The sequence below is a fragment of the Seriola lalandi genome, unplaced genomic scaffold, assembly GCF_002814215.2.
Source record: "Seriola lalandi dorsalis isolate HSWRI2012SDOR001 ecotype SW California unplaced genomic scaffold, Sedor1 jcf7180002054656, whole genome shotgun sequence".
In the NCBI taxonomy this organism is placed as follows: domain Eukaryota; kingdom Metazoa; phylum Chordata; class Actinopteri; order Carangiformes; family Carangidae; genus Seriola; species Seriola lalandi.
Genome location: NW_019525209.1, coordinates 534,680 through 546,370, shown reverse-complemented (window position 1 = coordinate 546,370; position 11,691 = coordinate 534,680). Strand labels below are relative to the sequence as shown.

General features: G+C 45.2%; 2 protein-coding genes across 2 annotated transcripts in view; one reads left to right on the top strand and one right to left on the bottom strand.

Moving 5' to 3' along the window:
- The window catches only part of hoga1 (4-hydroxy-2-oxoglutarate aldolase 1), a 19,809-nt gene extending 19,153 nt beyond the window's left edge, over positions 1-656 (bottom strand). Inside the window, exon 1 of the mRNA XM_023420716.2 lies at positions 114-656. Within this exon, the coding sequence (XP_023276484.1) occupies positions 114-330 (217 nt within the window). The 5' untranslated portion in view covers positions 331-656. The remainder of the gene's footprint in view (positions 1-113) is intronic.
- Positions 657-3,737: 3,081 nt separating this feature from the next.
- Positions 3,738-11,691, top strand: part of LOC111665632 (metal transporter CNNM1-like) — a 21,102-nt gene continuing 13,148 nt past the window's right edge. Inside the window, exon 1 of the mRNA XM_023420708.2 lies at positions 3,738-5,187. Coding sequence (XP_023276476.1) covers positions 3,747-5,187 — 1,441 coding nt within the window. The 5' untranslated portion in view covers positions 3,738-3,746. The remainder of the gene's footprint in view (positions 5,188-11,691) is intronic.

The following is an 11,691-nucleotide window of genomic DNA, read 5'->3' as shown; positions in this document are numbered from 1 at the left end:
TCCCCACCCCCAGTGACCCCTGCACCCTGACTCCACTTCGGGAACAGGTCTAGACTCCACTGGTCTTTGAACAAACCGGGGATGTCTTCGTTAATTCTTCAGGGTCTCCTGACCTTTAAATGGTATCTTGTTGTATTTCTGCAGGTTTTCCTCCAGTCTGCGGTAGTCCACGTCCTCCTTGGCGGTGAACGGGGTGGCAATGGGCGGGTAGATCCCGCTCAGGTCCAGCCTGGCAGCAGCAGCGGTGTGGCTCTGGGTCCGTGTCCATGCTGTCAGGTGGCCTCCTCTGCACAGGGGACTCAGACCTCTCCAGACCCGAGCGCACAGCATGTTGAAGCGGGCAGAGTGAGAGTAACTGTCCGTCTGTCTGTCGGTCTGCTGGGACTGTCTGCAGCTGCTGCACCCGGGGACAGTTAATCACTAACCTGCTTCTGTAAATATTGACCAGAGTTGGTGATTTTTTTTTTTTTTTTTTTCTTTTGAGCAACTTTGAAAGTTTCCCAACTCTTCACTTGTGACCGACTCGCTCCATCCGGGACCGGAGCGGGTTTCTGCCCGGCCACCTCCTGCTCTGCGCGGTGCAGGTGAGGTGTGCGGTGATTTCACACAAACACCCGCACTGCAGACACCGTCATTCACCTGGGGACGACTGTCATGCGGTTACAGACGGTGATTATCACCGTGCAACGTTAGCAAAGTGTGCAAGCAACAGATCCAGAGCAGAGCTCCGCCCACGATCAACGAGGGCTCATCCGTCAAAAGAAAGCTCCGGAAGTAACGCAAACTGGTTTCTACTCCAGCCACAATCTGCTGTCGCCATATAAACCAGTTCATGGAGGGTCTGGGTGCATTTATGCTGCATCAACTGTGATTTTAAAAAAAAGAAGAAGAAAAAGCTCCACAGAAAACCTTAAAAACACACTATGTACCCACCTACACCAAGTACCACAGGGTCACCACCTGGGATCCACATGGTGTTCCTAGATATTCTTTCATTCATTCAAACCTTTATTTATACAGGGGGACACCATGAATACAATACAGCAACAACTGCGTTCAATGCAAACCATATTTATTTTATGAAATTATATTTATTCAATTTAGTATTTTATGCCTTGTGCTTTTATCTTTTACTGTGTTGGAAGGTGTCCTTGAAAGGCACCTATAAATAAATGTATTATGCTTATTATTTATTATTAATCATCATAAGTATTTCATCTATCTCCAACTCTAACTTATAATTAAAAAAAATATACCATGTTCAGATTCTGCTGGTCGACTCACCACATGAATTTTAGACAGAAATAATTATTTCAACAACAACAGGCAAGAGAGCACTAAAGGGAAACCCACAAGAGGAATAAAAACTGGAAACAAATAGATTATGATTAGATTATTAATGCTACAGAGGTGATGTTGGTTAAATTAGTTTATTATTAACAGCGACAGGTTTATGGTTAGTCTGTGGTGTGATGTGATTTTCCTTCGCAGACTCTGATAGCCTTTACACTACTGCCACCATGTGGACAAACGTTTAATTGCATTAATCATCCATCATTAAACATCCCGGTTTTCTGCAGTTTTGTGATTTTAAATTTGTTTTAATTGGTAAAAATGAGACATAAAGTGTTGGATTTAATCATTACATTGTTTTATATAATCTCCTATAGTTGCTCATCTGGGCTGAAATCTGGTGACTGAATGTGTCGCCTCCCTTTTTCCATCCTTACAGGACGTGGTACTAAAGTATGTGGATTCCCCTCCCCATACTTTTCTCTACTATTGGTATTAAGGTGTTCTTTGTGGTTTGGTGTCGTTCTTTTATTTCCACTTCAGGGGAATCTTAATACTACAGCCTACAACGAAACCTAAGACAATCGTATCAACAGTGAACACAAACAACGCCACGAGGAAAATGGCTTTCCTAGACTGGTCTGCACCGACCTAAATCCCATCCAGCACCTTTGGGATGATCCAGAACGCTGCCCACGACCCCAGAACTCATCACCCGCCTTCAGCGTTGGACTTTTCGTGGATGAGTGGGAGCACATCACCTGAAGCTGGGTTCAACATCTGGTGGGAGGCCTGAAACCAGAAGAGTGGAGACTGTTATAGCAGCAGATTAATGCCCAAGAGTTTAGAAAACACAGTGCATGATTTGTGGCAGTAAATATTTCTGTAAATTGAAGGCAGCAAAGGAGGGAAACGGTAAAAGATGAAGAGTAAACAACTCAATCTCTCAGACTCATTATTTACAGAATCAACATGAAAAGTTTCCAGTTTCAGGTTCAAAGTTAAAGAGGATGATGAGAGAGACGAGAGAAGGATCCACAGTCCTGCTCTCCTCTTCCTCGTTCAGGTCCGATGTTCAATGTTGGACTCAGGTAACGTGGTTCCTGTCTCATGTAGATAATAAACATCACGTTGGAATCAGCTGTTATCACACCTGAAAGTTGAGTCTCAATAACACCTTAACTAAGACTGTGAGACGAGAAAAAAAAAGACTCTAAAGACAGTAGAGGAATCACATGCGGTTATCACAGCAGATGTTCCAATATCTTACAGTTTCTACAGGTCACTAAATTACACTCGTGGCTGCTGGTTATTGCTGGACCTGATGGGAACCACTTTTATATCCTAAACCCGGCCGCAGGTTTGCTGTGTGGTAATTTGCTTAAACACCACGAATCACAGAACTAAAAGAAAGTTAAGGTCTTGCAAACTTGATTTTGACACAGCGACCATCTTCAGGCCGGGGTCTCGAGATCAGGCAATAAGCTTTAGTGGTTCATACTGAAACACATAGTCAAAAAAACGAATAAATAAAACAACATAAACCACCTTGGTTTTGGGTTGCCATTTATAAAAAGGTTTGGATATCATTCACTGTTTCCACTTAATGAGTCTAAATGCTGGAAATCCCTGAACAAATACTCAAACGCTAAAAATATCTGCACTTATTTTAACAACTAGCTCATTGTGATTAAAGAGTTTTTACAATAATTTTTAAAGCATGCAGTTGTAGATGTTGAGAAGTTATTAATAAATAAATCTAGCTCTACAGCTCATTTCCTGAGGGTAAGTGGTCAAAACAATCCATCGGAGGGGGGTATCGCTGAAGTCTGCCCAACCTGGCAACCCAGAAGGTCTCTTTGTTATTTACTTAAACCTGATCCACCTACAGTTTTGAAGCACCTCTAATAACAACAGTGAAGAGACCAGAAAAACCAGTAAACTGTAATTTACTTAAGGAGTACTGAAGCTAGATGGCACTAGATTTCAATAAATGATACAAGGCACAATTAGGTAACTGGGAAGGCTTTAATGAGTGTCATCACTACAACATTTATCAGACTATTCAAGGACTATAATCAGAGTAATACCATTACTACTCCTGGTTCACGATCAAGTCACTTTTCTCTCTATTTAAAGGCGCAGACTCGTGTTAAAGTGACAGTTCATGGCAGGTAAGGTTCATCACGAAGTCCTTACAAATACTGCACATGATAAACTGGGGCACTACTGCTGTATTACAGTCATTCTCATGTAGTGAGCTCGAGGCTATTATTAGAAAAGTTACGTCACCGCACAGTGGAGGGCGCATCTCTCCCTCGGTACAGCAGAACATCACAATCACCGGGCGGTAAAGGAGAACTGCTGGTCCCTCCTTTTCCCACATGGACCGGAACCACGCAGCACCACGTGACCCCCGAGCCCTGGACTGACTGAGCATCTCACACCGCATCATGGCTGCGGAGGATGCGGCCGCGCGGTACCGATCCGGAGCCTCGCTCCTCCGCGGGGCTCCGCTCTCTCCGTCCCGCCTGCTGCTGCTCTGCCTGTACGCCTGCACCCTGCTCCCCGCCCCGGCGCTCGGCTTGCTCGGCTTTCGGCCGGAGGAGACCGGGGCGGAGCTGTCCGTGGAGGACGGGGTGCTGAAAGCTACCGAGGGAACCCGCTTCATGCTGCGGGTTTACTACTCCACCTCCCCGCAGAGGCTCAACCGCACCGCGGCGACCCGGGCCAACAACGCCGCGCCCTGGATCGCCTTCATCGAGGAGCCAACTCCCGGGCGAGAGGGACAAGTTCACCCGAAGCGGAACATGTGCATGGACAAGAACGCCAGGACGTCCGACATCGAGGTTTTAGGGTCTTTCAAGTCTGCTTCCAGCCAGAACTCGGTGCTGGTGGAGCTGCTGGCCAAGGACCTGCGGAGGGGGGAGAAGATCAAATATTACTCCATGTGCGCCTTCGACGGATCCAAATGGGAACACTACCGAACCCGGGATTTCTGGGTTGCCGTGGTGGAGCGCTCGGCTGTCCCGGAGCTGTGGCTGCAGGTTCTGGTCTCAGTCCTGCTGCTCGGGCTGTCCGCTTTGTTCAGCGGACTGAACCTGAGCCTGCTGGCGCTGGACCCGGTGGAGCTGCAGGTCCTGCAGAACAGCGGCACCGACAAGGAGCAGAATTACGCGCGGAAAATCGAGTCAGTGCGTCGGCACGGTAACTACGTCCTGTGCACTTTACTGCTGGGGAACGCGATCATCAACGCGTCGCTCGCCGTGTGGATGTGTCAGATCCTGGGCATGACCTGGCTCTCCACGGTCATCTGCGCCTTCGGCATCTTCTTCATCGGGGAGATCCTTCCGCACTCGGTGGCGTCGCGGCACGGCCTGGCCATCGCCTCCAAAACCATCTGGGTGACGCGGCTGCTGATGGTGCTCTCCTTCCCCATCTCCTACCCCATCAGCAAACTGCTGGACCTCATCCTCAACCAGGAGATCTCCAACTTTTACACCAGAGAGAAACTCCTGGAGATGCTGCGCGTCACCGACCCGTACCACGACCTGGTCAAAGAGGAGCTCAACATCATCCAGGGCGCGCTGGAGCTGCGCACCAAAACCGTGGAGGACGTCCTGACGCCGCTGACCGACTGCTTCATGCTGGCCTCGGACGTGGTGCTGGACTTCAACACCATGTCGGAGATCATGCAGAGCGGCTACACGAGGATACCGGTGTTTGAGAACGAGCGCTCCAACATCGTGGACATCCTGTTCGTCAAGGACCTGGCGTTCGTGGACCCGGACGACTGCACCCCGCTGAAGACCATCACCCAGTTCTACAAACACCCGCTGCACTGCGTCTTCAACGACACCAAGCTGGACGCCATGCTGGAGGAGTTCAAGAAAGGTGAGGAGGGCGGGTGTTGTTTATCCGCGTGTCTGTGGCACTGCAGGGTTATGGTCAGGTTTATCTGGGGTCAGATAAAGTGCAGTGTTGCATCACGGCCACTCTAAAAGAACATTTTTGTTATATCAGAAAAAAAACACATAAAAACCTCCTCACCAGCCGAATAATATTTGTTCTAATAATGACAATATGACTCATTCCCTCACTCTCACACTCCAACAAAAACTTTTCTCTGCACTCTACAGACATGTTTCTGGTACTTTCATCTGCTACAGTTTATAATGTGAGCGGGTGCAGCGGCGCAGTCTGTTGCTGGAGGACATTTAAAGGAAATGAGGGGTACATCTGCAGCTGTGAGTTTTGGCATCGTGCTGGAAAAAGGAAAGGGAAATGTAGCCACTTAGAATCTGGCATCTGATGTGCGGCTAGTGGTAGCCATGGCAACTTGTTGGTCTCAGGTGCCTCCCTGAGCAGGTGAGGTTGGAGAACCCCCGATGATGTGAGGTCATAGGTCAATCCAAACCCAGATTTTCTGATTAGCCTGAAGGTGCTCCCCAGGTGTGCTCACCAAGACCATAAAGGCCAGGTAATCAGTGCTACTTTTTGCGGCGGTCTCATTTCATTTGCCAGTTGAACTTTAAAGTTTTTCAAAAATCTGTCCTTTTTTATTTTAAGATTCCGTTTCAGACCATTGGGAGAGAAAAACATCACAATATTTGCTCAGACATTGATCCAAGTTTGTCAGTCTGAGCATCATTTGTTGTGTTTCTTTGGGCAGGTCTGCTCAGTACAGTAAACATCTATCACTGGCTCCGTGCTGCACAAACACAAAACCAGACATCACATTCAGAGATTCTTAATTCTTAAAGTCTGGGTGGCTGGACTGACTGGACAAATCAAATCAAGACAGCTGAGCAGGATACTTAAACCTCTGTCTGCTTCAATGAGGCTGCTCAGTATTTAACAGTGAGACACTGTGTTACTCAGTGAGTGTGTGTGTCTGAGCTGGAAAAGCTCACACACACACACACTCTGGACAACCCTTCCCTGCATCGATAAAGAGTGAAACCCCAGTCTGCAGAGCCGCTGCAGCAGAGCAGTCTTTCCTCCTGTATGCAGTCCGCTGGCGTTCCTGCTTTATTGTAGAATTTAAGATGGGTGGGGTGCTCGCTGACCAATCACAGCCCTCCCAGCTCGCTCAGGGACCCTGCACAGTCAGCACATTTTTTTTTCTGCTGGGCTTGTGGTGACGACAGGAAGAGACGGAGGTAAACAGAGAAGGACACCATGACCGAGACAAGTAACAGCTTATTTATTTACATTTTAGCTTATTTTGTAAGGACAGGGTGAAGATCTGTGATCACCAACACGTCATATTTTAACTTGACAACTGTTGATGTTTTAATAAAAACATTGACATTGCTTTAAAAAGCTTTTTAAACTCAAGGGTGGAAAGATTTACCCGTAAGATATGCAGAGTTTTATCTTCAGTGTGATCTTTATACTGCTGCTGACTATAAAGGGGCTCTCTCTGTGTGTGTGTGTGTGTGTGTGTGTGTGTGTGTGTGTGTGTGTGTGTGAAGCCAGATGCCGGTGAACTGATGAACACAGACATGATTCCTGTGTGAGTGTGCCACAGAGAGATTTGGATGATAATCCACACACACCAGAGGATTATAAACAAGTCTCTCCGTCAGCCGCTCGCTCGCTCTCTCTCTCTCTCTCTCTGTAACAACCATTTCAGGCACTGCAGCAGAGAGATGCACACTCCCTCCCTCATCTCAATGAGACCTCTGCAGCAGCTGGTGCAGCCACAGAAACAAAAACAAAACAAAAAAAAGACAAAATTATACAAACAGCTGCACAGTGTCAAGGGAGTAACCGTATTTCATCTTCCACCTTCACCCTGTAGCACAAAAGCTAACGAGCCCGCTAACTAGTTGGCCACCTCAGATTATATTCGGGTTGTGTTAACAGTGAATTTGTAAATTCAAACTTCACAACACGTAGATTTAAAGATCATGTCTGGATCCTGAACTGTGGTGAAGACATGGACACACCCTGAATGAAAATGAAAGAGCCACAGAAACCTCAGCAAAACAAACGGAGCCACGCCTCCTGAGCCAGTTTAGGGACGCTGCACTGCTACATCCAACCTGCTCCACCGTCCCCATCACCTAATCAACATGACCTCACAATTTAACAGTCTATTCCAGCTGTTAGAAAATAGGCCGCTCCTCCTCGCCTCTAACACTGCTGCTGCTGCTTCATTGCAGCATCCACCTGCATACTTTGACTCCAGGCTCCCGAGGGAGATATCTGCTATCACCGCTCCCCCCACTCTCCGTCTCTGTGCTCACAGTAAGTGTGTCTGCTGGGAATAATGAGGCCAGAGCCAAGACACCAGACCGAGACTCTGCTGCGGTGCTGTGAATAAGCTTTCCACTGCGAGCTGCAGGGAAAGGCAGTAAATGAGGAAGATAAGTGACAGGAGGGGAAGTTACTTTTAAGCACAACCCCGTCAGCTTGGTTTGGGTCATTTGCAAGTGCAGTGACATTCAGACATCAGGGTTAAACCTGCTACATCTGGTCCACTATTACTGAAAGAGCTCATTAGCTGCAGTGGAAGATACTGTAAAAGGTCTGTTGGATAGAAGACAATAACAGAAAGAAAAACATATCTTTGCCAAAAGTTGGTATAACAATGATTTCCCCACATTTAAAAAGACACCAGAGAGATCAGAGAGTCTGCTGAATGCTAAGCAGTATGGGATTCTTTGGCTTGAATGCTAAGCAGTACGTCTGGCACAGTGAAACCGGCCAAGTAACACCTTCCCCGCTGTGAACCACAGCAACAGTAGCTTGCTGGTGCGGGGAACCTTTTCGGTGCCAGGAGAGTCCTGTTTAGACAGATGGGAAGCTGAACGATGAAACGTTACACATAAATCTGCGTCCCCTCTGCCAGAAACTGGAGAGACTTTCAGCACAACGAGGAGCCAAAACACACACTACAAGAACAGCAATAGGTTTAAAATGAAGATGATAAATGTCTTTGTGGTTACACTTTAAAACCATATTGAAAATCAGTGGTGAGACCTCAGACTTTCTGTCCGTCACACAACAACATACTGATTTAATCCAAAGGTTCTTTATTTAGTCAATTCCTCCATTAACAGGAATTAATTTCTGGAAAATACACACCTCACTACGCTTCGTCCTCTCCTCTCTCTCTGTCCTTGTCACTGTCCAGTCTCCCAGGAGGCAGAGTATAAAATATTCAGTGTGCTGTACTTTCACAGTTTGTCTCCCTGCCATCTGCTCTCTCTCTTCTTTTACACATTTCAGCTGATCAGCTCTTATCCTTCAAACACAAGCAGGTGAAAAATTGTGTAATTTACAGTATATGTCAACATCCATCCACTTTCTTTAAAAAAAAAAAGTCCTCACAATCCTTCATAACCAAAGACATGGATAAAACCAACACAATGTTAAAACAAATACTGCACTGTTATTGCACAGAGTATCAGAATATTCCTCATGTGGACGTAGACACTGCTGTGACGTGCTCTGTGACCATGTAATGTTCCACTATTGCAGTGGTTTAAAATCATAATGGCCGATGGGACTGATGAGATCTTATAACGCTTCAGTCTGTATTTTTGAAACTCAACCCAGAAGGAAAACGCTTGATATTCAAAGAGAAGGATGTGAGATAGATCATTTATTATCTTGTGAGGAGAATGGTGCTCTTCCCTCCTAATAATCCTCAGTGCAAGACGAATAAGACTTAGACCGGAGCTGCTCTGACAGGTAACCACACCATGCTCAAATTCAGAACATCATTAAGCTCTAAGACCGACTGACAGAAACAAAAACATCATCAGAATCAACAAAAGCTAACGCTCTCTGGTGATTTGTTTGGATGTGATTGCTGTTAACCTGCCTGTTGAACCTGTAATTCACAGCCTCCCACTCCTCTGAAGGCCACACCTTTACAGGTGTTGTCGACTGAAAGCGCCGGCTCCGGACACGAGATACGGAGAAACAAAGGCTGCATTGCTTCAAGGGAACACTGTATCAAGTAGCCTTTCTTTCTAACGAAGCTCATGCAACACGTCAAATACTATTTACGTATTTGCGATCGTGACTCACAATCAAAAAATGACCTGAGACCGTCTCTCCTCTGGCCGGAAACATGGTGACGTGAACGGGAATCATGACCTCAAAAAGAAATGCTAAATCTGTGTTTATCAAGATGGTCGAGCCACGGTTCAGGAATTAGCTTTGGTATTTAATAAACACTCCTTCTATCTCAACAAGTTTTAAATGTCATAAGCTAACAGCTGTCCCTCTGCCAGTACTTGTAAGGTTGATGCTAGTTACCATGCTAATCTATGAGTACAGAAGTGGCTTTTAGGCTAATGAGAGCTAATTTTTTTAAAGCTAACATGACTTTTATCTCACACTGTCAACACTTTTTTATAAGTATAAGCATCTTACCTGTGTGCTGCAGCGAGGTAACTCCTCCTGCAGGAACAGCACAGGTGCAGCTGATTAATCATGGCTGTGCTCGGCTGTGTGTGTGTGCAGGTTCTCGGGTCCTTGTGTTGTGGATGCTGGCTCACAGCCTGGCCGCTGGGACACTTGTATGGACCTGGGCCATCGTTAATGTTACTAATTACACCTCCGCTTTGAATGAGTTGCTCGGCGGCACGCCATGGAGTTAGGTCACTGTCTGGGGCCTGTAAAAAACAAACAGGTGCACAAACACAGGAACTTGAATAATATCAATGATTATGAAGAACAAATTTGACCATTTCTAAACAGTTGTTGTACATGACTGGATGACCTGTATGTGTTGCTTGTTTAATGTCAGACGCTGTTTTTCCGCATTGCTGCCCTCACCAGATTTACAGGCATATTTATGGGTTGTATATAAACCACTTGGAGACGCATCTGATGGGCAGCACATTACAGGATTCACAGATTTTAAAGCTGTAACAGTTTGCCATCCACATTGAATGGGATGCTGTAGATTCACCCTGGTGTCTAATTTAATTTCAGGTTTGTGATGCTTCTAAACTGAAGAAACATTTTTTAAAAACTGAAATCTGGGCTCGACCACCCTCCCACCATTCAAAGATGAATGATCATAGATTACATTATTCCTGTGCAGTAAAATCCTTTAAAATGAGAAAATTCAATTAAAGGAAAAGTGACGTTATCTATTGTCTGGCAGTAAAAGACCAATTTACAAAATTAACAAGTGAGACAACAGCAACCTCTGCTTCCAGAAACAGAATCCCAGTTACTTCAGATTTCACTGAGAATTATTTATCTACAAAACTAAAATGAAATCACAAGTTATTATATAGTAATCAGAGACAGATTATCTGGATTATCCAAAAGCAAAATCCAGCGAAGATTGCAAAAGTTGAAGACTTGGCTTGAGTTCATGACCTTTATCACGTGTCGTCCATCAATCCCAATATTCTCCTTAGATTCATCAGTTTCCTCTCAACGTAGCAACACATTTTGGCCATGTAGTGATAAAATTAACTGAACTTTGGTTTATTTATTTGTAATTTTATCCTAGAAAATTGTGCACAGGTTGTCCACTTTACTCTTTGACGTAATAATAATAGTAATCATTTTTGTTTATTAAAACTGGAACTGAAAAAAGTGGAGAAAACTTCTGAACAGTAGTACACATCTTTGCACATATATATAGTGTATGTGCACATACACACAAGCTGAACAAAGATATAAGCTCATGTTGCAGCTGTTAAAAGTGGAATCAAGTTTAAATATTAAATTCCGTACATGCATCTTATAAAAGGCTCTTAACTCTGACACAAGGTTCAAAACAGAGAGGGAGAGAGTGAACAGCACATTAGCTGTAAACGTTCTGTCCTCTCCCTGAATTGGTCTGTTCTGTATGTAAGGCTGACCCACTTAGCTGAACGCATCTCTGCCAGAATTGTGTGTGTGTGTGTGTGTGTGTGTGTGTGTGTGTGTGTGTGTGTGTGTGTGTGGTAGCATTTGGCAGGCACAGAGTGTAGAAGCAGAGAGAGAATCTCAGAGAGGAAGCCGACTTGGAGCCAGAGGAGGACTGAACGATACAAACAAGGATTCCCTATGTTTTCTGTCAGTGTGTATATTTGTGCGTGTGTCTGTGTGTGCACATGTACACATTTTTTTATGACCATAAAGTTGTGAATTATGCAGTGGCTGGATAGTTAGCCAGTAACACACACGCTGGCCTCAGGACAAACACACACACACACCCGTTGCCTGCTTGTTCCTTCTTCTTTGTTTACACATCAAGCCACCATGAATTAAATAAAACATTAATCCCATCTAACATCAGGTCGGTCTGTGTACTGACTGTTCTGTTCTGTTTAATTCTCTTCTTCTGTAAAATGCGCTTACTTTTTGATTATTAATTATTCTGTTATCTTTGGAGAGACCCCAAGACCTCACCACCAGAAACACACACACACA